The following is a 25,941-nucleotide window of genomic DNA, read 5'->3' on the forward strand; positions in this document are numbered from 1 at the left end:
CAAAATATTACACTGAAAATAATAAAATAAGTGTTAGTAGTTAGGTTGTATTGCTATCAAGACATCCATGCTAATAGGCACAGCAAGTTCTCTTTAAAACAGTTTATCAACCTATCTAGGGCAGATTTTAAGGATTTGGTTTCTATACAACAGGGGAAAAGCTAAAGGAAAGATCTGGCAAGTGACCCAAATTTTAGAGACATTTGTATTACAACACAGGCATCACTAGTTCCTGTTGGGAAAGGGATTTTGTGTTTCTTTTTCAGATTGGGATGAGGAATGGTGTGGAGCTAGGAGAAATGACAAAGAACATTTTAGCGGTCTGAGGAAGAATTTCCTAAAGTTTATTCACTGACAACTTGCATCTTTTAAATGAGGGAAACTCATAGATGAAACAACCACAAAGAGCAACAGTAAGTGTACGTTTAGAAAACTCTGCTCCAGAGTATGAAGCCTACTCCTGTCATTTACAAGGGCCAAGGACTGAGATTATGGCACAGCACTTCCCAATATATCACACAACCTTAGCCAGGGAGCATTTGAAAGCTGATCTTAAATTTGGAAGCAATCTTCTTCCTTCATGTGAAAGAAGATTTATCACTTTGGTGACTAACCAGAAGGAGATCTGGGGATCTCAAAGAAAGACTACAGGGAAAAGAAGGGAAAAGGGAACAGTAATCATTGACACCAAAAATATCAGTTTAAGATACCAAATCTCTTATGGATAAGTTATGTGAAATAACTAGTATTCTTGCCTTTTTCCTTTCTTTGCTCACCAGGGCAGAGCAAGTAATTTAGGTACAGCGATGTCTTTACAGAAACGATCAGATTATCTGCCTAGCTACTACCACTACAATTTTTTACTTTTGGCTTTGTCTTTATAGCAAAAAATTCCAGCTCTACAACCCCAACCTCTGGATTACGTGAAGAAATTTGGCATAAAACCAACCTACAACCAGTTACCACAAGCAGCTTAACAGTCCAGCATTTTACTTTAGCTGATGCTGTTTCATCTTGTGTAGCATCCCTTCTCTTCTCCATGTTGTAAGTGTGGCACATTTTTAACTGACTCCATTGAGCTTTTCTCCATTTAGAGGCCCAAGAGACTGGAGCAGTCAGTAGATGCTGGTTCAGACAAGCACACCAGAAGGCAGATGGGCACTGTGAAAACTGCACCCAAGGTTTGTAGCAACAGGTGTCAAAAGACTGGCTTGCTCTTGAATTACATATTTAATATTTTTACTTGAAAGATTGGCTTGCCCTTGAATACATGTTTAACATTTTAACTTAAAGAAGGCAACAGAAAAAACACCTAAACAACCTTTAATTTGCTTTTTAATTCTGTCTCAGGCAAAAGCTCGTGGATAAACTGGGAATTTTTCCTGCAGGTTTGACCGCTGCCATTACATCTACCAGCACCTCATCTCACTGCTGCCATGTAGAGACCCTTCATCATTTCAGCAGGTGTGAGCAAGAGAGTTGTGTGCAGGTAACAAAGCTCCTCCTAAAAATGGGAGCCTCCTGGAAGCACTACAACACCACTTCAGCTTTTTTTTTTTTTCTTTTCATATGCCAAATATCATGCCATGGGCGGTCCTTGAAAGTCTTTCACTGCAGCCACTGAACTTGATTTGCCACTCTCCTTCCTTTCTACACTGAGAAATAAATAAAATCCGTAAAATCAATGAAGTCAGTACCACAAAGCCTAAGAGCGAGGGCTGGCAGACCTGCAACTGGCACACTTGCCAGGCAAGCAATTACAAAGGTGACAGGGGAAGGAAAAGGTGAGAAAAGGGAAGAGGGAGTCACCATTTTCCCTTGAAGAATTTAAGAAAATTAATTTCAAACGATCACACAAAGGAAGCTGCCAGGAACCAGTTACAGTAACAGGGGAAATCAGCATTCAGAATTCCTATTGCTGTGATCAAATTATAAAGAATAAAATTAGCTAGAGAACACCAAATGGAATGACACGTTATTTACTTTCCTTTGTTCTGCTTTCTTCCACTGAGAAAAATTAAAGTGTACTTTCTTTTACAAAAAAAGCCACAGGCAGTGATGGCCTGTGCATCTGCACAGATTTACAGCACAAGAGCGAACAAAAAGGAGATGTAGCATCTTTTTATCTCTCAGTACTTTTGCAAAGCCTTGCTGCTTGAAACAGTCAAATCACAGAAATTTGGAAAAAAAAAAAATAGTCTGAAAAGGGGCTGTGTCAGAAACAAGAAGTGTTCATTTTCTGTTGGTGGAACTTTTAGGGGTCTGGGGGAGGGGGAGGAAGGTTAAAAAAAAAAAATCAACACAACTGTCAACATTTGATTAAGGATCATAGCTCATTTGCTCTCTGAACTGACAAATTCTCCAGAGCAGTTACTTCATGCAGCCCAGTCTCTCACTCTTCTCCTGCAGCGACACTAATGTAGTTCTACAGCAGAGAGAACTCTCTTCTCTGCAGTTTTGTTCAGAAGAAAAGCAAACTATTGTTTTTCACCTTAAAGCATCTACTAAAATGTTGCATCACAAGAACAAAACAGACAGTGCTAAGCAACTGGGCAGATGAGTGTTTTCTGTAGCTTGGTGCCTAGTTGTGCTATTTTATGTGTCTTTTTGTCTTTCCGATGGGCTCATTTACTCCAGCCACCTTGTCTGTAAAAGTTCCAGGCTCCCTTACAGACTGAAGCCTCAATACTCCAAGTACAGTAATGACCAACTGCCAGCTCAATTTAACAGTGTGTTGACTAACTTCAAAAACCATCCCAGGAAATCACCATTAGGTGAGACAAGCAGCCCATGAAATTCATGCCATCATTATAAACTGTAAGCCAGCTGTTTTTCTTTCTGAAGTGTCTTTAATTTCATTTTATTTTTCCCTAAGTCACTACACAAATGTCATTTTCAAAGACTTATCTCTTGCAAAGATGCTGGGACAGTACCAAAACAGCCATAAAATCTAAACATACTTTATAATCAAATTAAACAATGCTAAACAAGACAAATGATTATACTTAGCTTTATGCCCTGGGCTTTCTAAGATGATCTAAATCACAGTTCCCTTTCACGTGTCCTATGCAATTGGACTGAAGCCTGAAAAAGATATTGGTTAGAGCCTTCCTATACCTTCCCCAGTTTCTGTTTAAAAATCTCTTGTATTCTGTTCTAGATCTGCAATTCAGAGATTATCATAACTACCACCAATTAAGTTTCATTTCCCTTGATTTCATACAAGAAAAAATAGATATATTCTATGCATAGGGTCTTCCTTTGCCCTTGTTTCAAAAAAGTTTGAACATAATCATATGTATGATACATATATCATGATGCACGTACCATTTGTGTAGAAATCCTACTTTTTCAGTAGCTTTATTTTGGGCTGTGTCTTGTTTGTTTGTTTCCATCTTTTTTCTGATTGTGTTTCCCCTCCTTTTGCAACCTAAAAATTTTGTAACATTCAAGCACTTTTATTTTCAAACTGGCCCTTAATCACCACCTCAAAGAACACCTGTAGGTTGTTTACACATAGACTGGCATAATTTCTAGGAGCTCTTACCTGGCACAAGAGACATACAGTGAGCACGCTGACAGCCAAGTTTATTAAATATGCAAAAGTAACACAGTTAGAGGATTTCATTTCTTCTGGTTTGCAGCTGTTAATTTTTTGCTCAGACTATAATTTCTCTCTTTTTCTAGAATAATGTTCATTAAGCTTCAGCACAACCACCTTGAACCTCCAGGGAACATACACTTTCTCAACAGTGTACTGGACCTCAACGATGTTAACGTCTGTATTTGCTCACTAACAAAATTTTCGTTGCCTCCTCAAATTTTGATTAAGAACCTTGAATATTAAAGATTAACATACTTAACCCAGTGCACCATACAGTCTTCTTAGACTGAAGCACAACCTTAGCTTATTCCTAAGTTCAACTGCCTTTTAAAATACTAACCACACATTACCCAAAGCCATCTTTCATTTGGTTTTCGCATTTTCCGTTGTTTACTTGTTGGATGGAATCTCCACACAACTGTGCTTTCACATTTCTTCTAGTATGAACAGATTACCTGTTAACCTAAAACTAGAGGTTCATTATAGATGCATGGAAAAAATTTGTTGCTCTTCAGCCACACTACAAGATCATTCCACTGAAATGCACTACTGATCACTGCCACCATCTGCAGATCAGCATGTTCACCCACAACTACTCATGTTCCCAAAGGAACATAGTCTTTTATGCCACAGGAACATGTCAGTAACCGTAGACAAGCTCAATTAGATGTTTTATTACACAAGCAGGCTACAGTTCTACACTCCTATTGCAGCCACTTACCAGCAATGTCGAAATAAAACCATGCTCTAAGTTTTAGCAACGCTATTCCCTCTGACACTTTTTCTTCACTGAATCGACTCTAATCCATACCTGAAAATAACTTTTAGCTGGTACCTTCAATTTATGAGACTGCTTTTGAAAAGGAAAAGCACTCCTGAAGTATAGAAAGCTAGTCCGTATTGTAGACTTTTCCACTCAAAGATACTATAGAATGATAGTTTAAATAGGAGGCTTTTCCACAGGATAAAGCCTGCTAGTCCTCAGAACCTGACCACAACTTCCAAAGATTTCTCCACAATCACAAAATCCATGGGGTTGTAGGGGTTTTTTGCATCCTTTTCCAATAAAAAATAACAATTATTGGCACCATAATTCAAAGAAGGCCCGTATTTTTAATGCTGTTTGCTAAGAACCACCCCCATTTCAGTCACACAACCATCAGAAACACTTGCAAAATGCGTATTCAGGTTTTACTGGCAGAGGGCTAGTTTATCCTTATGAAAGAGGTTGTCACCACACCTCTGGAAAGCAAAAAAGGAGAATAAATACACTTGCTTTCCTCTCAGACAAAACTGCTGTGCTCTCCTCATCCCATAGCACCTGAGCAGTCTGAAATCTTGAAGTTTATCACTGCAACAGTAAGACAGAACTCAAGTCATCTAGCAAAAAGGGGGTTTCAACAAAATGAACATTTAAAAAAAATTTCAAACCTAGTCCAAGAGTCATAGAATCCACTTGTTTTCTAACTCTAAACAACTGTAACCAAGCCTATGTAAGGGCCTTATCACATCAGCTTGAAGAGCGACAGGGCTTATGGAAGGTCATGTCCAGATCCAAATTCTTCAAGGAAAAAACCTCTCAATTACCTCCCCTATTTTAATTTAGAAGTACCCTTATATAGAGGAAACAATGTTTTGGTTCTCCATTAGAAGGGATGAGAGAGTCTTCCACAATCCAGCTATTTGGCTAAATTATCTGCTTACAGATAACAGCTGAATTGTTTACGACTGTATTCTTCTTACTGAGGGCTATGGGAAGAAATTCCAGAGCTAATTTATCACTGCACTATTGAGCTATATGAAGTGAAAGATAATGGCCTGCAAATAGATATATAGCTATTTCAGTGAAAATAGCTGAGGGACTGCTGTTAGCTCCTGATGCAAACACATCGCAAAGTAGTGAAATTCCATTGAAAGGCTTTTCTTTTTTCTTTCTGGCCCCATTTTTCCCCCTCTTCCAAAAGAGGAAAGTGTCGTGCTTGCTAATAAAGAAATAGTTGCGGGTAGGAGAGGGAGGAATATTTTGTGTAATCTGTAACTTCTATTGTGCCTCCATCCTGATCTCAGGGGAACCCAAACATTAAGAAGTGGGTAACTTTCATTTAAATTCTGAAGTTTAAAATTTGCTTTCAGTAACAGAAAGAAGGAGGAGAAAGACAACATTTGTTTCAACTAGTTTGCAGTGTTGGAACTTGCAGCAAATGAATACTTCTCTTTGTAGCAAACAATAAAAGAAAGTATTAACCAAGAGACTTACAGTATTTGATATGGAACATTCAAAATTAAACATGAAGGGTGACTGATTAGTTCAGGGTTAATAATGCATTCCTCCTTAAAAGAAAAAAAAAAAATAGCATAGTTCAAACTGAGTCCAAAGATGGCAGGTGACAGAAAGCAGCGACCCCAGATGACTGTTCTAGGACCACATCCCAAAACCCAGCACAATTAAGCACTAATCGGTCAGCAGTCTCAGCAGCAATGCCAAGAATTGAGCAAGCATTGAAAACCAAAGTCCCTGCCTCTCCCCAGGAAGGATGCTCTCCTTCAGGTCAGAAATTTGAAACACCACTGCAGAGAAGCCAGCCCTCCCCCTGTTAGCACAACACTGGGCCCATAGATACAGGGCTCATCAGCAACTGAGGAGCATCAGCATCAGCAGCATTTCAATTTGTTACTTCACTTGCAGCACCTACCATATTTACCATACACCAGAAACCACCAGTAAATATAGTTCCACTATGACTATGAAGAATTGCTTTCCGTAGTGCAACACAGGACATCAATTATCAGGAACACCACTGACATCTTCCACCCACATTCAATTACCCAGCTATGTGGGACTGCGTAAGTTACTTCTGCTTTAAAGTAAAATGCTTTGCAGCAAAGTATATCAAGAGTGCCCGGCCTGAAAACGTCACAGGGCAGCCAGAGAGCCACGCAGGTCTGCAAGCGGTGCATATGAAATAGGAAGCTTGCAGGGCAACTTTGGAACGTGAAGTCTCATAGCAGTTTGTCTTGATTAAAAACAGAGCGGAAGGCAAAAGGGAGGGTAGAACTCTTCCAGAGTCCCTGATGACTAGCAGTGACAGGACAGCTTCAAACAGCACTATTTTCCCAGCTACACAGTGAGTTCAGGTTTCTTAAAAATAAGCTCAAATGATCAGCATGAGGCAGAAGACCAGAAAGACGGTCAGTTCTCAGGACAGGGACTGGTGAAGCAGCATGCTGTTGTAGGCACCTACTGCTTCAGGACTTCATGAATTTGGGCAGGGTAATTGAGCCCTAAGGCAAAGAGGAAAAAAATTTGCTCCCTGAAAAATGGCAGCAATCAAAAAGCACTGTGGTAAAATACTACAGTAAGATGGTCTCATATATCAAATATTGATCCAGCTCCTGTAAATACGTGAAGTTCGTGGAAGTCAATTTTCCCATTAATCCTACATTCATGCCTTAATAGAACTACCCCATATTTTATATTCATTTTCATTCTCACTGCAACAGCAAAGTATTTTCAGCTCAAAAATCAGACTTGCCTTTAAATGTAAGAGGATTCTAAAAGCATGTCCTGAAATATTTCACTCATCTCCTCTCTCCCCCTTTTCTCCCTTCCAAAAATACTACTGAAATGCTATTAAAACAAGTTATATCCTAGAACCCATCTCCTATCCTGTTAAGCCGCGTTCTGCTTGCAAATAGGAATGACTGGTGCAGCAGTTAAAAACACCAAATTTACAAAGCTTTGTGTCCTCTCCCATTTTGTTTCTCCTTGTTCTCTCACCTTAGAGAAACAATTTTATTTCCAGAGAAGCCTGATACATAAACAGAGCATTAGAGAGCACAGTCATCTGTAAAAAAGGATTAACAATTAAGTACCCATTTATTATACAGTTTCATTTGGCACTGATCATAATTAGACAAATGGCAAAACAAAATGGTTACATTTAGGTCAGCTTCATCCCTCAAGATGTGCACAACCTTTCTCTGAAAGGGGCTAGTGGCATGTTCGCATGTTCTTCTTTTTGAGCTTTGAAAACATCATCTGAAAATGCAGAAGTGGGGCAGGGGAGCAGGTTAGATGACAGGAAGTTTTACCCTATATTAAAGTGCCTTCTCATCACAGCCACAAAATTCAGATATGCACCAAATGCCTAACTGTACCACGTTGTTACCATTGAATTTACACTACAGCAAAAGGATTCGCAAATGAACACGTGCTATGGCTGTACAGCAGACTCATAGCAGGCCCAGATTTAGATCAAAATTCAGCAGAGTAGTAAGAATTTTTCACATGGGATAAAAACGTGAAGTTCCTTTTGATAGGAAGTAGGAAACACAGTCACAGCTGAAAACTGCTGCACTATAGTTTTGACTATTTTAGTCTTCACTCATAAGCCAATAGTGCACTAGCACAGAGAATCACAGAAAATCACAAGTTGGAAGACTTCTGCAGGTCACACAGTCAAACCTCCTGCCAATTTCAGGAGCCAATTTCAAAGCTAGGTCTGGCTGCTAAGGACCTTATCCACTACAGTTCTTAATACCTCTAGAGATGGAAATACAACAGCCTCTTTGGGCAGCCCACTCCAGTGCTCAGCCACACTTGCTGTGCAGAATTGTTGCCCTTACAGCCAATTCCCCTGCTGCAGCTTGTTCCCACTGCCTCTTTTCCTTTCACAGGGCACATCTGAGAAGAGCCTGGCTCCATCTTCTCTAATAACAACCCACCAGGTAGGCAGTGACAGCATTTGGAAACCCCTGGAGCCTTCTTCCCTCCAAATTAAATGAAGCCAGCTCCCTCCAGCTCTACTCCTATGTCATGTGCTCCAGCCCCCAAGCACTGCACTCTCCCCAGTCTCCCAGCATCTCTCAAACTGGGAGCCTGAAACCAATCGCGGTATTCTAGACATGACCTCATGAGTGCTAAGCAAACAGGAATAATCACTTCTCCCTATCTGATGGCTACGATCTTGCGCACACAGCCTGTACCAATGCATTGGGTTATTCCTTCTCAGGTGCAAGAATTTGCTTTGGGGTCTTTTTGTTGGGTTGTTTGTTTTTTTTTTTTTTAAAACTTTATGGGGTTCCTGTCAGCCCATCTCTCCCACTTGAGGCCCCAGTGAATGTGAACATATTGACTGTTCCTCCACACTCTGATATCATTCACAAACCTGCTGCAGGTGCACTCTGTCCCACAGTTCGGATGCATAACAATGCTAAACAGTACCGGTCTCAGTCCCAAACCTTGAGGAACACCAGCGGTCCAGCCAGTTTTCTTCCCACCTTTTTGCTCATCTATCCTATCCATATTTCCCCAATTTGACTACCAGACACTGTGTCAAATGTCTTTCTAAAGTCAAGACCAGGAAACACTACTGCTTTCCCTTCATCCAAAGAGATAGCAACTACTTTCTCACAGAAAGCAATCAGGTTGGGCACCCTTCTTAAAATCTATGCTGGCTCTTCACAATTGCCTTCTTGTTCTTTTATGCTTGGAAACGCCTTCCTAAATTAAACCGTTGCTTGGGGACTTGCTAAAACGTTTTCTTTAAGGACTGAGGACACATGGGTTCTTGGGAAAAAAGACTTAGTGAGCACCTAAATCTTACTATCAAGAGGTGTTCCCAATACTTAACCTACAAGTTTCTCCTTGAAATTCTGCCCATTCCTCTCAGCTCCATCTCCAATCACAACCAGATTCTGCATCTGTGGCAGTCTCTTCTCTTCCTGAACCAGCTTATTCTATCCTCAGGATGAGGATGGGAGTTCTCAGGGTCTGATATCTCTCTAGTTTATCAAAACAGGAAAATTTTGCTCCAACATCCTGCTCATTTTTTTAACAGATCCTTCCAAAATTCCAAAGGGAATCAATCCATAACATGCTAACAATTAACCACTGACATCTTGCCTTCACACCAAATTCCCTAACTGTCCTCGTATGTCCCTGATAAACTGCATACAAAGGTGCAATTTGATACCAATGGAGAATTAAACTCCATTATAGCTATTATATTTCCAAGTTGAATTTCATTTGTTGTCCATATTTCTAGTTTTCATGTCTTTTGACTTACTGGATAGTCATTTCCAGCCTTCATCTACCTAATTTTTTTGAAGCCATTAAAAACTTTCTCCCTTCAGCCTTCCATTGCTTCTGTAGTTGCTGTGATTATTCTATAATAAATGTCAGTAACAAATCAATTTTCATCTCCCCAGACTTCCAGATGCCTATCATTTCAAGTATTCTCCCACCAGTTCTCAGCTTTCCAAATTTTAATCTGTATCCAAAAAGAAATTATGTCCATCTCATTCATTTTAAATGATCATTGACTTATGTGCATTCTTAGCCTATTCATGTTTCTCCAAATGATAAAGTTTTCTCGTCCTTTCAGTCACTAAACACCGTCCCGCTACCTTGTTGCACTTTAAGCTCTGTAAGTCTTCATTAGCTGTATGTTAACCCTGTTCTGCTTATCATACACCCAAGTCATGTTTCATCCCACCCCCCCACATACACTATCTCCCAAAATCACAACGGATGCCAGTTCTTCTACAGTCATTTTCAATAGAAACAAGGTGTGGGTGTTTGGAGGTGGGATGGTTACCATTTACGCTTCTCGGTTGTTTTCTAAACAGGTAAATCCTAAACTCATCAGATGCTTATCATTAGATATTATTTACTAAATCTCCCGTTTCAAAATAGCCATTTTTTTCACCCGTGCACTTTTAGCCTCATTCTCTTTCAGTAGATAACAGCCATTATATCCAAGGATCCCTTTAATTCTGGCCTCCTCCCTTCTATAAGGCTTTATGGTAGATCTAGATCTAATTAGAATGTCCCTTGTACCACTAGAACAATATTGAGCAGTCTGGACTTAACTTTCTCATCTAAAAAAAAGAAACCGTTGAAAAGAAAGCAATGCTTTTGATGACAGAGGCACTGCTTCATTTTCCAACCAACAACTAGCTTAATACAGTAGCCTCCTTCAGGACACACTTCCAAAATTAACTTTTGTTCTCACTTCTACCGTCCAATAAATATGTACTACATCACTGCTGAAATGCCTCCTCTTCATCCACACTTGATTACCTATATTTCATACTTGAATGTGATCAAGTCCCAATGATTTATTTTCTAAATCACTTTGAAGTCACATAAACATTAGAAAATTCATCTTTGTTGAATTCATTGGAACCAGGATTAACCTACCCATTTCTCAACACAGCTGTTCACACTTTTGCCCTACCCCCCATGACCTTCACATTTTTTCAAAATTTCATAGGAACAGAGCCTTTACTGCTACTGTCAAAACTGAACATAATGTAAGTGTCCTCTGGAATGCAATCACCAGTGTCACAGCAAAAGAGGATTTTGGCTGACCCCAGCATTCACTGTGCTTTTAACTTCCTGTGGTTTTATAAATTTAACACTAGCCATTAAAAAAAAAAAAGAAACAGCAGAAAATGAGAGAATTGCATTTTAAGTTATGTATTCATAAAAAAGAACCACAAGATACAAGTTTCTGATGCATCATTTCTCCTCACAGCTGAGCAAGTCAGGAACTCACTTAAGTTACCATGTATCACTTCAAGAGTGAAGACTCATGTTGGATCAGGTTTGAGATTTCAAGTATTTTATATGAAGGGGGTTGATTATTTATTTATTTATTTTTAAAGAGGGTTCTTCTCAAGAAGTCATCACAAAAGAAATGAGAAAATACTCTCTCAGCTACTAGCCATGTTCCTCAGTCTGTCCTCCAGTGGATGAATGCTCCAGTCCCTGAATGGTAGCAATGTGTTTCAAAAATACCACGGTCAAGCTCCACAAGCAGGATACATACTTCATGGTAATCATTTACCTGTCTGACAGAGACACACTATTCTTTCACTTCTGTCAGGGAAGTTAGAGAAAGCTTCCCAATTTTCTACTTCATTTTCATAAGTAATATTGTAGTTCTGGTCTCTCAGAAGAGATCTATCGATTTGTACCTTACCATAATTTTTGATGTTCCCAATAAAAATCTAAATAAATTCTTGTCTGAGCTAGTTGGATATACCTAATAGAAGACATTCTTTAAGGAACAATCACATATTAGCAAGAACACAGAGCAGATGACAGCCCCCACAAAACATTTTTCTGGTTGCTCACTTTCAGCGTCAAAATGTTACAAAAAAGTTATGAAACAAAGCTGCTAACAACAATAAAGCAAAACTTATTGCACATTGTCCTGACAACACAATGCTAAGTGTACACATTTTGCTCTGGTATGCCACTAATTTCAGTGTAAAAGAGTCAAATAGCAATTCTAGTGAAAAGTTACATCTGACAAAACTCACCTTGGTACAAAGGAATTAGTGAAAGAAAAAGCAGCAAAGGAAGAATTACCTTAAACCTTGGATTTCCTGTTTTTCAGCAATGCTGTAATATGTTACCAAAGTGTTTATTTTTTTTTCTGCTTTTAAGAAATTTGCAAAATGAAGACTATGAATGCTGAGCATTACTATTACACAAAGCTGCTACTAAGAGAAACAATTATGACTTTCCCCAGTACAGTTCAATAATAAAGCCTTGTTTATTATCTTACAAACAGTGCAGTTTAAAACAGACAAACACTAACTTCAAGAATTTGTCTTAAGTATTTCATTGGCACTTTTTAAAATGTTTATTCCATTGGCACTCTGTTATGCTTCAGAGGACACTTCATATGAAACATTTAGATGCTAGTTCATGAAGCAACTACCCTATACACAATGCAGTAATTCATATACTCTATAGTAAATAACTGCTCTTCAGCAGAACTGAACTACATTAGTGTATCTGCAGAGTTCACAAGACATGTAAAAACTTGTGAAATTCCGAAGAGAGAAGGATATAGAGCACTACAAGAAATCCTTCCTGGCATGCTGTCATAGTTGCTTTTAATTTGTAATTTCCATACCATTTTCTCATCTAAGTATTAACATTTCCATCACCAGACTCCCATATATCATTGCCTTACATTGACACCTGCTGGAAGTGACTGGGATTGAAAACCATTCTTTTTTCCTCAATCAGTGTCTGATTTAACTCTACAGGCAGACCAACAATTCTACTTTCAGTAAACTAAGCACAGACATCTGAAAAAACTAAGCCGCATGACTTTTTAACAAACAGGAAAACATACAATGTGTAATTTTAAGCTACACAAAAATTCCCAAGGCTATCACTGCATGGATTCTCAATCAGAAAATATATTTTAATAATAGCCTTTGAGAAGATTTTTTACTACCCCTTGGGTAGATTTAAACTCAACAAATTAAGTATCCAACCGTTTACTAGGCTCTTGGGCTAATTAGCAAATAATCATTACTGCAAGAGTCAATAAATAGTTCTTGTTTGACAAACATTGTTACAAACAAGCTTATACACAAAAATGTGACTAAATAGGTTTTAAAGCACTTTCAATTTCCTAGCGTTTACGCAAAGACAATTAAAAACCATGTCTTTACATTAATGAAAAAAGATTTGCCTTATTCACAAAAGTAAACAGGGCTCTTTAATGATAGAATTGATAAAGACAAGAACAACTGAGGCATGCTTGTTAAAATAGCTTGTACATACACAAACTACTGTCTATCATTCTTCATAATGAAGCTACACCTCTTAGTACAGCTTTGTAAACAGAAGCACACTGAAACACCCATTTGAAAACAGTGTGATTTTCCCCACATGCCAGAACTTCCTCCACAAGCTTCACTGTTATGAACCAAATACCGCATTATACCCTTTCCTTACTTCCAAACTCTACTATACAGGTGGGATCTCTTTTATTTGATGTCATTTTTGTACTGCTCATAATAGAAAACACATTTCAGATTGAAGCAAGTATGACAAGTTAGTGGCTTTGCTTTATCATCAGAACAAGACCTGGTCATGCACTATGGTTTTCGCACATCTTGTATGCAAAATTCAGGCATAGTTTCACCAAAACACACAGGCAGTTTTAAAGTATCACAGCAGCAAGAATAAAAAAAACAAGTTCAAAGGCAGCCAAATAGAATTTCTGTAAGGTTATGTCAGTATACAGCTGAAGACCTCTCCAATTTTATATTTTTCCAAAGTTACAAAGCAGAATCCTTATATAAAGTCCAATAATACACCACAGTATGACCATTCCACACAGGCACCAACACCGCAGCAGTATTAACTTGTGGACTTTACAGACCGGTTTGATTTTTTTTTTTTTTTTTTTTTTAATTTTAATCTGGTGAGTGATCAACCTACTTAAAAAAATGATTTTTACTAGGTAGCTTAGATCATTAGCAGAGTATTAAAGTTCTGAACTACTGAACCTGTGCAAAAAAAAAAAAAGTAAACACAGTCTCAGTGGAAGCAGAAACAGTCAGCCACCAAAACAGGTAACAGCAAAAAATACCAATATGAGTGGTGGCCCATGTCAACATGCTTTTCCTCCAACTTTTCCTTATTTTTTATCTCTGAAAGAACTCTATAAATACAGACAGGTGAAGTCAAAATTTCACGGCTGCATATTAGTCTGCTGAACTCATTCCTAATTAAAAGTTTCATAAAGCTCAAAAGCAAAAACACTGGGCATGGAAGAACACAGTTATTCTACATAATGGGTACCCAGGAGTTAAGGTACCACATTTACCAAGAATTAACAAACTCCTCTGGAAAATGAGATGTGGTAGTATTTTATAAAAGATCAATGAACATTAACAGTTTCCTTGCGGACACTTAAATGGCAGGAAAGAGAGCACTTTTAAAAAAAAAAAAATTATCGCTGACAAGCACAGGGCTTTTTTTGTATTGCATTCTTTAACAAAACATGCACATGAGAGGTTGGCAGGCTTTAAAAACACACTAGATAGCCCAGATACTTTTGACACATCTCAGTCTTATTTTCTTTTCTTTTTAGCTCAGAAAGACAACAGAGTTAGCATTAGACACTCTCAAGATTTAGGGCTTACATTTCTTACCTTACAAAGCTTCTGGTAACGGGGAGAAGAAACTGCCATCCTCTGTAAACGATGCAACAACACCACAACTTTCTGCAGAGACGTTCTCACCACAGCCATCATTTTAAGTTTGCCACACTTCTGAAGACACCTCAGAATTTGCATTATAAATGAAGAGCAACTATCATTTCCTCCCGGTCACTGGACAATGATTTGCCAGCTTTCTGAGCATGCTCTCTTCCAGGACTGCTTTTGAGAGCCACAGGCTTTATATGTTTCAAAGGCAAAGGAGGTTGATATAGCATAAGTTCCTCTCCCAAAATAACCCCACAAAACAAATGCAAAAAAAAAATAACAGCCTTCACAGATTCTTCTAACCAGTACTGCTCAGCTCTGCTTGTGCAGAGGGTAAATGAAGTTGTTAAGCAGCCGAGCGTCTGCCACCGTTCAGGAGTGCACTAAATAGCCAGGAAAGGTTATTAATATAAGCCTGAAAGCTGCAGGAACAAAAAAGGAATTCCTTCAGGAAGACGGCTCCAGTGTATCACAACAGTTGTTCTCCCCTAGTAGCTGCTTTCTATCAGCAGACTGAGCATTTGCTCCCTCACTCTGGGAAAGGATGCTCTCGCTCTCAGACTAAACGCAGCTCTGGCAGAGCTGTAGAGTGAGTGAATAACAGACTGTGTTATAAATCTTGAGCAAGGAGCAGAGGGATACCTGCCCTAATTATATCAGCCATACGTTAAAGGCTAATAAATCACACAGGCGCTTCTCAAAACTAGATTACCCAATACAAAAGGAAAAACCGCAGGGCTTAAGCCTCTCTGCTATGAAAACTCTCTTAAAGCTAATTTAGTCAAAGGGATCTCAAAGGATTCTCACTTGCGCCAGAAAGTAGGAATGTTTTTCAGGAGCCGTTTCCTATTAAAAATCTTTTCCTGAATGACTTATTAGGACAAGAAAGAATAGTGGTTTGACAAATTAAAAGCGTACAGTTGTGCCATCACCCCTTTTTCTAGCCATCTTTGAATCCAAAGAGCTAACATTATTTAGATGTTTTTCCCATGACAAAGCAGAATTATTTAAGCCATCTAAGGATGGCAGTAGGACGTTCAAGAGCATGGAATTGTTTTGCTACCAGCGAGGCACTCCCAATGCAGTACAGCTATTCCTTATTACTTCCAAAGGTGCTATGATGAATCTACTTAAACTGTGTTAGAGTGGCTGCTGCAGCAAAGGTTCAGAGAGGCCGTTATCAACACAGTAGGTGGTAGACACCATTACAAGTAATCGTATTATTTAATGGGCATATTGCCACATGAACAGGTACACACACATTTCAAGCACATCAATCAGCACAGTATGGAGGCACCGACTACAGGTAGCATGACAAGTTCATATGATCCTAGATAATGCGTAGCTTAGATGCCAGTGCATTATACACTAGTTTGCCTCTTCTCGGGCACTTTCCATCTGAGGGGATGAATGCCAGGTACAGGTTCTTCATACAGGACATTTAAAAACTCTTCCCATCCAATTCTGCTAACACAACCTTTTCATCCTTATTTTTAGAACTGAATCAGTATTTCTACCAGTCCTCAGGCAAACCCCTTTTACCTGTACTCTGTTTTGCTCCTGATCTGTCCAGCACCAATGACATCATCATTTTGAGGAAATAGAGCCTTCGTTCCACTCTGTCTATAGAAATCTTACCACCTGTATTCTCCACCTTGCCAGACTCACCTTCTTTCCTCATCTCCACTACTCATTTGAACCATTCCCCTGTACTCCATTGCTCCTGGCTTATATCTACTCTTCTCTCCCACCACAAGTCTGTTCCTCTAACCTACCAGCTCTAGCCTATCATCATTAGCTGATATGCTGTTACCGAACATCTTTTGAGGAAACCTATGAAGCAGTACAAGTCCAAAAAAACTGAGGCATTCAGAAATAACTGTGCAACAGCTCAACCTCTTCTGTGTAAGACAGAACCCACGGTCCACACCTGCCGCCTTCTTTCAGTTCTGCTTTTTTCCTTCCCAGCTAATACACAAGTTAGTATCAAGCAGTGAAACAAACAAAGAGCCCACCACTAGTCATGTTGATTTTAATTTATAATAAAACAAAACTTTCAAATTATTTTGAACACCTTTACATCTATAGGCAAAGGACTTCACACACATTGACCTGGTATTACTTCTTACTATTTCCTAGCTCATTTTCTGCATCTTGCTTCAAATTAGATTTTAACCTCTTTCAAGGGGCTGCTAAATATTTTGCACAGACTGGAGTGTTTCAGCATGAACCTGAAAGGAAAGTCTTCTGCAACATTTAGATACTGAGAGAATGAATTAAAAAGACTGGTGCTATAATTACGAATTTCCTCCTTTTCAAAAAGAAATCGTTACTGCACTCAAAGTTTGCATTATTTGCATAGTACTGTTGCTAGCCACAGATGTCGCAAAGGAAGGCAAAACAAGGCTTCAACAGTGTCCAGATCACTGGTTCCACTGTAGAGTGGCTTGAGCAGCAGCCAAACGAGTTCACCCCAAAATGGAGGATAGTCCTCCCATGCACACAGATGCCAGTTTAACAGATGATCTTAGTTTGAAAATGCATGACTTATAACAACAACTTCACCATGTTTTGTCTATGTTCAGCACATATTTCACCTAGAATTTATCACACCTTAAACTCATAGTAAAGTTTCACTCAATGCACAGGCCTTGGGGGCAGAGGCGTCTTCACACAGAGCGGAGAAAGTCACAAGCTCTGCATTCTTCTTATAACCATTTCGAAGAAATATTCTTCACATATTCAAAGCACAAAGAGAAGAACATTTTTATTTTATATCACTCAACAGGAGAAGAACAGGAAGTGATCTTTGTTTAATCAGATTTTAAGCTTAAGAACTTGCAAGGGAGAGGGCTTGATTTCTTAAGGTACAGCAAGATGTTAGAGTTTCATTTTGTTTTCAAAAGTTCATTTCAACAAATATTTGAAAACAGAAACGTTGATTTTGGAGTGTTTGCCAGTGTCATGATATAAATGTCTTCAGTTATATTTAAAGTGAGTTTTAAAGATGGTAGGGGAAAAAGTTCATTTTGGAAGCCATTACACTATGATACTCTGACATGCTCTACTTCCTTTGGTAGTTGAAAAAAGCTCACAATATGATGTAAAGTCACGGGTAAGTTAAGTGATTATGCTCCATGTGCACAGTGCATAGAAGCATACAGTCACAAGCAAAAGATGGAGAATATCAGGTAATGGGATGCTGAACAAGAGGAGGCCATGCCCAAGCACCTACATCTGCCTTCTCAATGGTTACAAGCCAGGTAATAGGCATGGTCAAGAGCCGGTTATAGACCTTCTCCACACAGCAGGCAGTCTTGCCCAGTAGTTCTCCCCTCACACAGCCCAACTCTGGCAATTTTAAGCAGACTGCATGCAGCACAGTGAAGGAGGGCGAACAATCTTCCATGACCAAGGTGATTCACAGCTGCATAGAGCCAACAAGCAAACTGTGAAATAACAGCTTTATCTAGGTGTGATTGACTACACAGAATGCAAGGCAATGCAGAAATAAGTCTATTTACACACAGCACTGCCTCATGTTGTTAGCTTCCTGTGGCCCCATTTTAGCTCTTCCACCTCCGCTACACTGGTTGTTTGGGGGGTTTTGCCAATAGAAAGTATAATATTAACTTCTAGGTATGACATTAGAGACTAGTCTCAGCATTTCACAAAGAGCCACATCTCTACAGATGAGCTACCTGACTGACCAGAATCGTACAAACACTGGTGAGCGACGTCACCTTCAACAGACACAAGCTTCCACAATATATTGTTCTCTTCCTTACGATTACAGTGAGCAGCTTGCTATCAGATACTTTAAACTGTCTTGTTTCATTTAAATTCAATGTAGATATGTTCAGATTAACAGCACTATTGAAAACAGCACTTTTTTTCATTATAAGCTGTTCAAACCCCATGAACTTAGGCCACAGACAGCATTATTCCAAACCCAGAGTGCAGGACTCAATAACTGATCTAGTCACCCAGTTCTGTGCACATCAAAGTAACTGCTAAATGACACGATCTAATTGAAGGAAAAAATATATTAAAACATTCAGGAGAAAGGTGACACATGAACAGCATTCACATCAGGTAAACAGGACAAAGGAAATTCATATATCATAAAAACACAAAATGCTTTTAGCCAGTGATGTTCAACCTTTTGCTGCCACAGACCCAAAGGTATTAATTTTTAAAAGAGCTGTCAGGTCTCCACACCCTTTCCTCCTGTTTTCCCTCAATACACTGTAGCCTTAATGCAGACTGAACGCAGTTCCTCTCTCCCTCCTACCTCCCCAAAGGAGATGTATGAGATATGCAAAGGCAGGAACAGCCAGACAATGTGGTACTCAGCTAGCTCGTGCTTTTTAGACAGGGAGAAGGGATCTCCCTTCTAGATTTCAGACAAGCTAGGGTGTCCATATACTAAAAAGGACTGTAAGTGGTGTCAGTTAGTCTCCTGCTCAGTTATTTCTCAGGTTTCCAGTCGGTGGCCTGTACAGGAAGGAAGGCCAGCTGGGGAGCTGCTGGGCAGCAGGAAAGGGAGAAGAGGTGATCCAAGCACAATGACTTCTTGGACTGCTGGAAAAGCAGGAGGAAGGCAGCAGGCAGGGATAGGAGATAGTGCAGCCCAGGAGGGCTTTACTTGGAGGGAAGTAGATTAAATTGTTTGGTTGGACAGTCACACAACATAACTTGGATTAATCAAGCATCCTGTATACAGTCACCCTCCAAGGTTTAATACAATTCCTGAATACAGTCACCCTCCAAGGTCATTTAAGAGGCCTCAGTGCTGCAGATGTCCACAAAATATGTATTTCAAACCTTAGGAAGAAAAATCTGCTTCCTTCACACACCTGACTTTTCTAAAATACTGTTTTTTAAACACGTACCAATAGGCTGCAGGTTTCCCCATTCTAGCTTTAGTAGATAGTAGATAAAGAAAAGTAGATAGCTTTACTTTACAATATTTGCCATTGAGAAAAAGCATGAATAACAGCAGCATTATTTAGTTTCTCACCTGCATCTGCTTTCTTAGTTCCCTTATGCAGGCACTGTCCTGAGCAGTGTTCTCACGCTGGGATGCATCTGCTAGAACATTAACTGTCGTCTCTGCCTCCTGAAGCCACTTGAGGAAGCTCTCCAGATCCTTGTGCGAGGCCTGTACTGTCTTCACCTCTGTTTCCAAGAAATTCTGCCTATCAACAGCTCTGAAAACAAGACAAGCGTCAGAATATTCCACTATAACATACAGCATTACATACCTCATAATGAAACTACTAAAAGGAATCTGAAAGTTATTTCTATTAAGAAACTATACATCTGTCACAGCTTCTTTTATCATTATTTATATCACTGTTTCTCTGGTTATTATATCTACAGCTACCCACAGACATTCTGAATTGGTTATATATGTCACAGCCCTTTTTAAAAAGGCATGTGGAAGAAACAAAGTTATTAATTAAAAACCTAGCTTTTCCTTTTTGAGTATTACCATCACGGACTTATACTACCCCAAATGGTAGAAGTGTTATTCCAATATATGAAAAGTGTGAATGCTTTTCCTCATCAACAAAAATCATATGGAGTAGGAGCACTGAGGCTTTGGGGGAATTTTTTTTCCCCTCTTTTACAGTGAGCAGAACCATTTCCCTAAATTTGTAAGAGAAAGTGCTGAGGGATGAAAAGTCAAATACTTGGTTCTCTCTGCTAAAAGACAAGACTTTTGACACTATCACTCAAACAAACAGAATAATACACTGCCGTCATAACAGTCAAGCCATGCTCAGCATGCTTAAATCTAAAAAAAGACTGGCAGAATGTAGTCCAAATTTTCAATCAATCCAAAAGATCTCTGGTTGGTACCAACACAAAAGTGTTTGTAAGAGGATTTTTTACAATGTAAGGAACTCATTTAAAACCTTTGGATTATATTGTTGGTAAGCAATTTCAAAAGATATCCTAGGAAAAAAGATCACATTATACTTCCGCGTAACAGAACTCTTTCCTTGTCATTGAAATGAAACTCAGATGGGAAACTGTTATAGCCAGCAATTTTAAAAGCTCTGATTAACAACGTTAATTAAAGCATGACAAGCTAAATTTCATCCATCTGAAGCTGTTATTCTGAAGTATCCCTTTTCCCAAAATCAGGACAAAAGAAAGAAACAAGCTGTCCCACACCAGTGTACTGTACAGAAATCCCTAACAGGGCTACAATCTAGAATGCTGCTGCTAAATAAGTAGGAAGTTCAATCTTATTTTTACATCAAGCACTAACAATCTTGTAAGATTTCAGGGGTAAAGGGATATTTAATTTCAAGTAAGACAAGGCCAAAACACTCAGTATTTGATATTTTCACATGAATTGAACGTGTTTCTCCAGACAGGCCCATCAAACTTATGTGTCTTCTGCCTCCTCCTATTCTACTTAGACTTTCTTTCCTCCTTGCCATGCTGTGACAACAGTACTGCTCAGCAGGATTAGGGAATCACTGTGTTTAGAATAATGAATTTCACAAGTAGTTAAAATATTCTTTTTAGAAAAGAAGCTGCAGGTGTTCAGTACCATTCAGGATGACGTTTCAAAGCAGGTATTCTGGTTTACTAGCACATCAGAAAAGACAGATGCAAGGAAAAGCTGTTTTCCTTCAAGGGCAGTAAGAAAATCTCATGCAACCCCAATTCTGCAAGGCCTACATTCCTAAGTATTAGCATAATCAACTGAATTTTCTAGAGACTACTTGCAAAAAGACCGTGTTGCAAGCCCCACTTTAGGAGCTTAGGTCTTATGTCACTTGTTAATAATTGCTTTATCCAAAATAAGACTGGGCGAATCATTCCTGACTTCATGCACGCCCAAGTTTTGGCTACTAGTAAATGACTAGCAGGGCAAGAAGCCTTCATTCTTGCTGTTCACTTGAAGCTCCGGAATGCTTCACCCACTCTTGAGAAAAAATAATAAATAGCACGCTAGGGATTACAAATGGTTCGATAGATATTGCCTAGAAAATGTAACAAGTACCAGCTCAAAAATTAGAGCACACCAAGGAACTGCGAGAAAAATGTAAAGTAAAAGCAGTTATGAGCTCTGACTTCAAAACCCTCTCCCTCTGCAGGGATCTTCTTCCCTAGCAGGAGGTTAAGGCCAAAGGTGGAAGAACAGGAGTGAAAACAGGAAGAACAGACTGGTAATAAAGGTGACCTTCAAAGAAAAAGAAAAGCCCCAAAGAATAAAACACTGTAAGTGACCCAGATCTCTAAGTCTAAGTACTGATGTACCAGATGGGAATTGAGACAACCTGAACTTTGTAGCTAATAACATTCATTGAAGAATGTTGTCTTCAGCCTGAAGTTTTAATTTCTCAAACTTCCTGCTTGGTTGAAATTAAAGGAAAAAATCAAATCCTATTACAGTCCCACTGCTGTCGTTATATTTAAATTAAAGCTGAAAATCATTCTTTTCACGAAATACGTACTCCAGCAGCATAAATTAACAGATTTACAACTGATGTACTAAGTATACATGGGTGCTTTTAAAGAGGACCTGTATAGCAGTAGCAAGCAACGCTTTTACAGAGCAGACACAAATACTGTCATTTCCTTCCAGTAAAGGCCACAAATCTAAAATAGAAAATGGAGAATTCTGTACTGCAGATTAACGACTACCCCATGATATAAGAAGATTACTCAGATTTTCAAAGAATTCTAATACAATCAGAACAGCCTCAAAAGACAGAAGGTCCTTCCAGGATGTAAGTATTAAATGTAAGGAGAACCTGGAGAATTCTTTACAAATGCAGCTAACTTCACTTAACACAGTGATAGTGGAGAAGGTCTAAGCAGGTTCTATTAGCAACGACATGTCCAAGAAAAAGAAAATTGTAGCTCTACTATTTAAAGTTTTCATGGCACTGTTTCAGGTTTCTCTTCCACCCAATTATTTTTTCAGATTTAAACTGAAAATCTGCAATGCATACAAGTGTGTGATAAAAGAAAGTCAGAAAACAACATCTGAGACAGTACAGACAGCAACTATAATCCATTACTGAGGCAGCAAAAACACACAGAATTACTACAGTTTCACCCTAAAGTGTAAAAATAGAACATAAATAGCCAATGGGCAGAGTATCCAATTTACACAATGTCAAGCTGGGGAGCTTCAATCTCTTAATGCCAACAGTTTTAAAATAAGCTCCTTCAACCTTACATTCCTTGGCTACAGTCTTCCTGGTAATGTTCTTGGGCTATTCAGGACTGTGATTCTCCCAGGTGATGTTACTAAGGATGCCTTCCACAGCCTCCAAGCATGGGAACAAACTGGTATTTTAAAGCATTATGCTACAAATACAGATCTGCGCTTACAGAAGCCCTAGGGCCACGTGTGCTCCGTGTACAGCCCCTGCATGTCCTGAGATCTGCCACAAGAAGTAAGCCTTGTCACTCAAGATTCACTAGTATTTCCATTTATTGCATTTAAAGCAACTATAAAAACCTTCATTCCCTTGAAAAGGTGCTTTCACTGCACATTCTCCCCTTTTAATTCTACTCTGCTGCTCCATGGTGTTAGGTTGAGCAGCTCCACACTCTGGCTACCCACTGGCTCTTGGAGTTCTCCTTTACATTCTGTCCCTAGTTAAAAAACAAAGCAGATACTCATCTTCCTAAGGCTGCAGACTGCAAAACAGTAGCCCCAGTGATAATTGAGGAGCTTCAGTTATACACAACAGAATGCTTATTATTCCAGACTTTAAGCAGATTCAAAAATAATTAGAGGCTTCCAGGCAGGAGCTCTTCTTTCTGGTCACCTGCTCTGAGTGCTGGACAGTTTTATGCCAGTTCTAGCCAAAACACTGCAACGTTTGAATGTGAATGAGACTACTACAGAGCTGTAGTCTACTGTTACTGCTAATCCAACAAGGAGCTGTTTCCCCCCACCCTCTAATTGCATCTTCATCCCCAGATGTCATCATGACATTCAGATGAAGTTAATGGCAATTTTGGAAAAATTATTAGTTTACTTTGAGGAAAGAAGGGATGATCTGAGGGTGAAAATGCTGCAGTCCCTAATCTTAATGCAAATGAATGGTCAGGAAGGGCCATTTCAGGAGATGACCTCATCACTATGACCTAGTTCAGAAAAAGTAAAAGTAAAAAAACAAGGAAGTTTTGTCATATGCCAAAGCCTTTCCCACAGTCTACTGGAAGTTTTCTGAAGAACCATGAAAAGAAGTTGGCCGCATCACATGGAATAATTATGAAATGTTTTACTCACTTGAAAAAATCCTATCTTATGTCTCAAAACATTTAGAGATTAACAAATTTTTTTTCTCTCTCAAATATCACATGGAATGAGCCACACAAAGTTTTGCTTATTTTGTACCTCATCTCTCAATGGACATAACCAGGAAACCAGCTGTCACATCAAAAGTGCAAAATGACAGAAGTACCATTTTCCTCCAAAGAAGGGTAAGACGACATTCTACTCTGCTTCCTTCATTACCTACTTCTTGCCACTGCAAAGTTCTCCTCCTCTCACTCCCCAGGATATAAAATCAACTTCAGAGGCTTTATTACTTAGGATTTTTATTCCCTTAACTGACATCTCGTTACAAAAGCAGTTGCCCCTTTTACATGCACACATACAGACAGACAGACTTTGGTTGTCATCTCCCCCACTCCCATATACACACAGGATCAATTTTCTCTTCTGTCCCTCTAACCACAAAGCATATCATCCTTTAAGCTGCAGGCACTGAGTCAGACACTATTCTAAATGTTAATTGTCTACCAAATACTAAAAAGAATTTCTGCAGAGATTAGATTACCTTGCAGGAAAAAATATTATGCATAGGGAAATACCATATTTTCATTAAGACATATTTGCAAATATGTCTTAATAGAGGATGAATAGAAAGAAGTAAGTTTCAAGTAAGTCTCAGTTCCTATAGCTCAAGTATTTTCTAGATAGGAGTGCTAGAAGCATCGCACTCAGGAACCCAAAGCGCAGCCCCACTCAGGGAAAGTTCCATTAGATGAAAGGCCATAATGAATTAATGCGTTGGAAAACCAAGCTGAATACTTACAGCCTTATGAAACAAAGCACAGCAACAAACTACAAATACATAAAGCATACCAGCATCAAGGAACAGGAGAGGAACTGTTCAAAGACACTTAGAGAATAATAGCCACAGGCAAACATGAGATGAAACGTGAAAGTAGTACTTCCCCCCCTTAAAAAAAAAACACCACATAAATGAGAAGTCCTATAGAAGCCTTCCATGGTGAACTGTGGGAATTTCCATCATCAAAACTCAAAACAGCTTCACTGTAATTGACTAATTACCCACAGTAGCCCTAAATGCGAGAGTAAAGCAGACAGAGAAGAAGAGACTGCAATGCATATGTACACGTAGGCTACAAGTTTAAGACACAAACAGCTACATATAGAGTGAAACCTTGTAATTACCTTTGGTTCAAATTAACCCAACAAGTGTTCATTTGGTCAGTGGTTTCCTTCACCCTCCTTGTGTCATCATCACGATACTCTCGAAGAAGTTTATTAGAAAGATCATTGAATGCAGCTACCGTGATGTCACCTCTATGCAAATCCTGTACTAACAGCTAAAAAGCAATTCCAGAATGAGACAGAGTAAAATAAAAATCAGACTATTTTTCATATTATGCATTTTATCATATTATAAGCCCCTCCTTTTTCCTTTTTTCTTTTTAAGCAAAAAAAAATATATTTTTCATCTAGGAAAAAAAAAAATCTTAAAAAGAAAATTTACAGATACTAAGTGTCCTGACAATGAACCAATTAAAACACAAATAGGTGAGGAAAAATTACATTTGCTAGAACTGCCAAAGACTAGAAGAATCCTCTTTGTGTTTTACTGGCAACAGAAGTAAAATTGCTTCCATATTTTTAGTAGCATGAATAATTTTAAATTATGATAATAGTGATAAGCGGCAGCTAAAAGTGCCATAAATGAAGTGCGCAGCATGAAAATTTGATTTCATTGTTTTATGGGCTTTTTTTGTTTTTAAATGAAGAAAATATATTATATGTGTTTGCTTATTGTGGCAGGATATTCATAAGATGCCTTGACTTCACAGAATCCTGAACTCAAGATTATTCTAAATGAAAAAATATATTTGCATATATATAAATATATGTCCAGGTGTATCTTATGATCTCTGTACTGTGTGTTTGGGCACAGGCCTACTTTCACTTAAGAAAGCAAAGCAGACCTAATAGTCCATTTCCAGTCCCCTGCTCACGTAGAGAAAGACAATGAAAAGTA

At 38.8% G+C, this 25,941-nt stretch overlaps 1 protein-coding gene across 1 annotated transcript in view; it reads right to left on the bottom strand.

Moving 5' to 3' along the window:
- UTRN (utrophin) overlaps positions 1-25,941 on the bottom strand; it is a 394,273-nt gene that overhangs the window by 201,841 nt on the left and 166,491 nt on the right. The window contains exons 51-52 of the mRNA XM_075499063.1: positions 25,104-25,258; positions 19,656-19,845 (exon numbers count right to left, since the gene is read on the bottom strand). Of these exons, the coding sequence (XP_075355178.1) occupies positions 19,656-19,845; positions 25,104-25,258 (345 nt within the window). The remainder of the gene's footprint in view (positions 1-19,655; positions 19,846-25,103; positions 25,259-25,941) is intronic.

The sequence above is a fragment of the Mycteria americana genome, chromosome 3, assembly GCF_035582795.1.
Source record: "Mycteria americana isolate JAX WOST 10 ecotype Jacksonville Zoo and Gardens chromosome 3, USCA_MyAme_1.0, whole genome shotgun sequence".
Taxonomy (NCBI): domain Eukaryota; kingdom Metazoa; phylum Chordata; class Aves; order Ciconiiformes; family Ciconiidae; genus Mycteria; species Mycteria americana.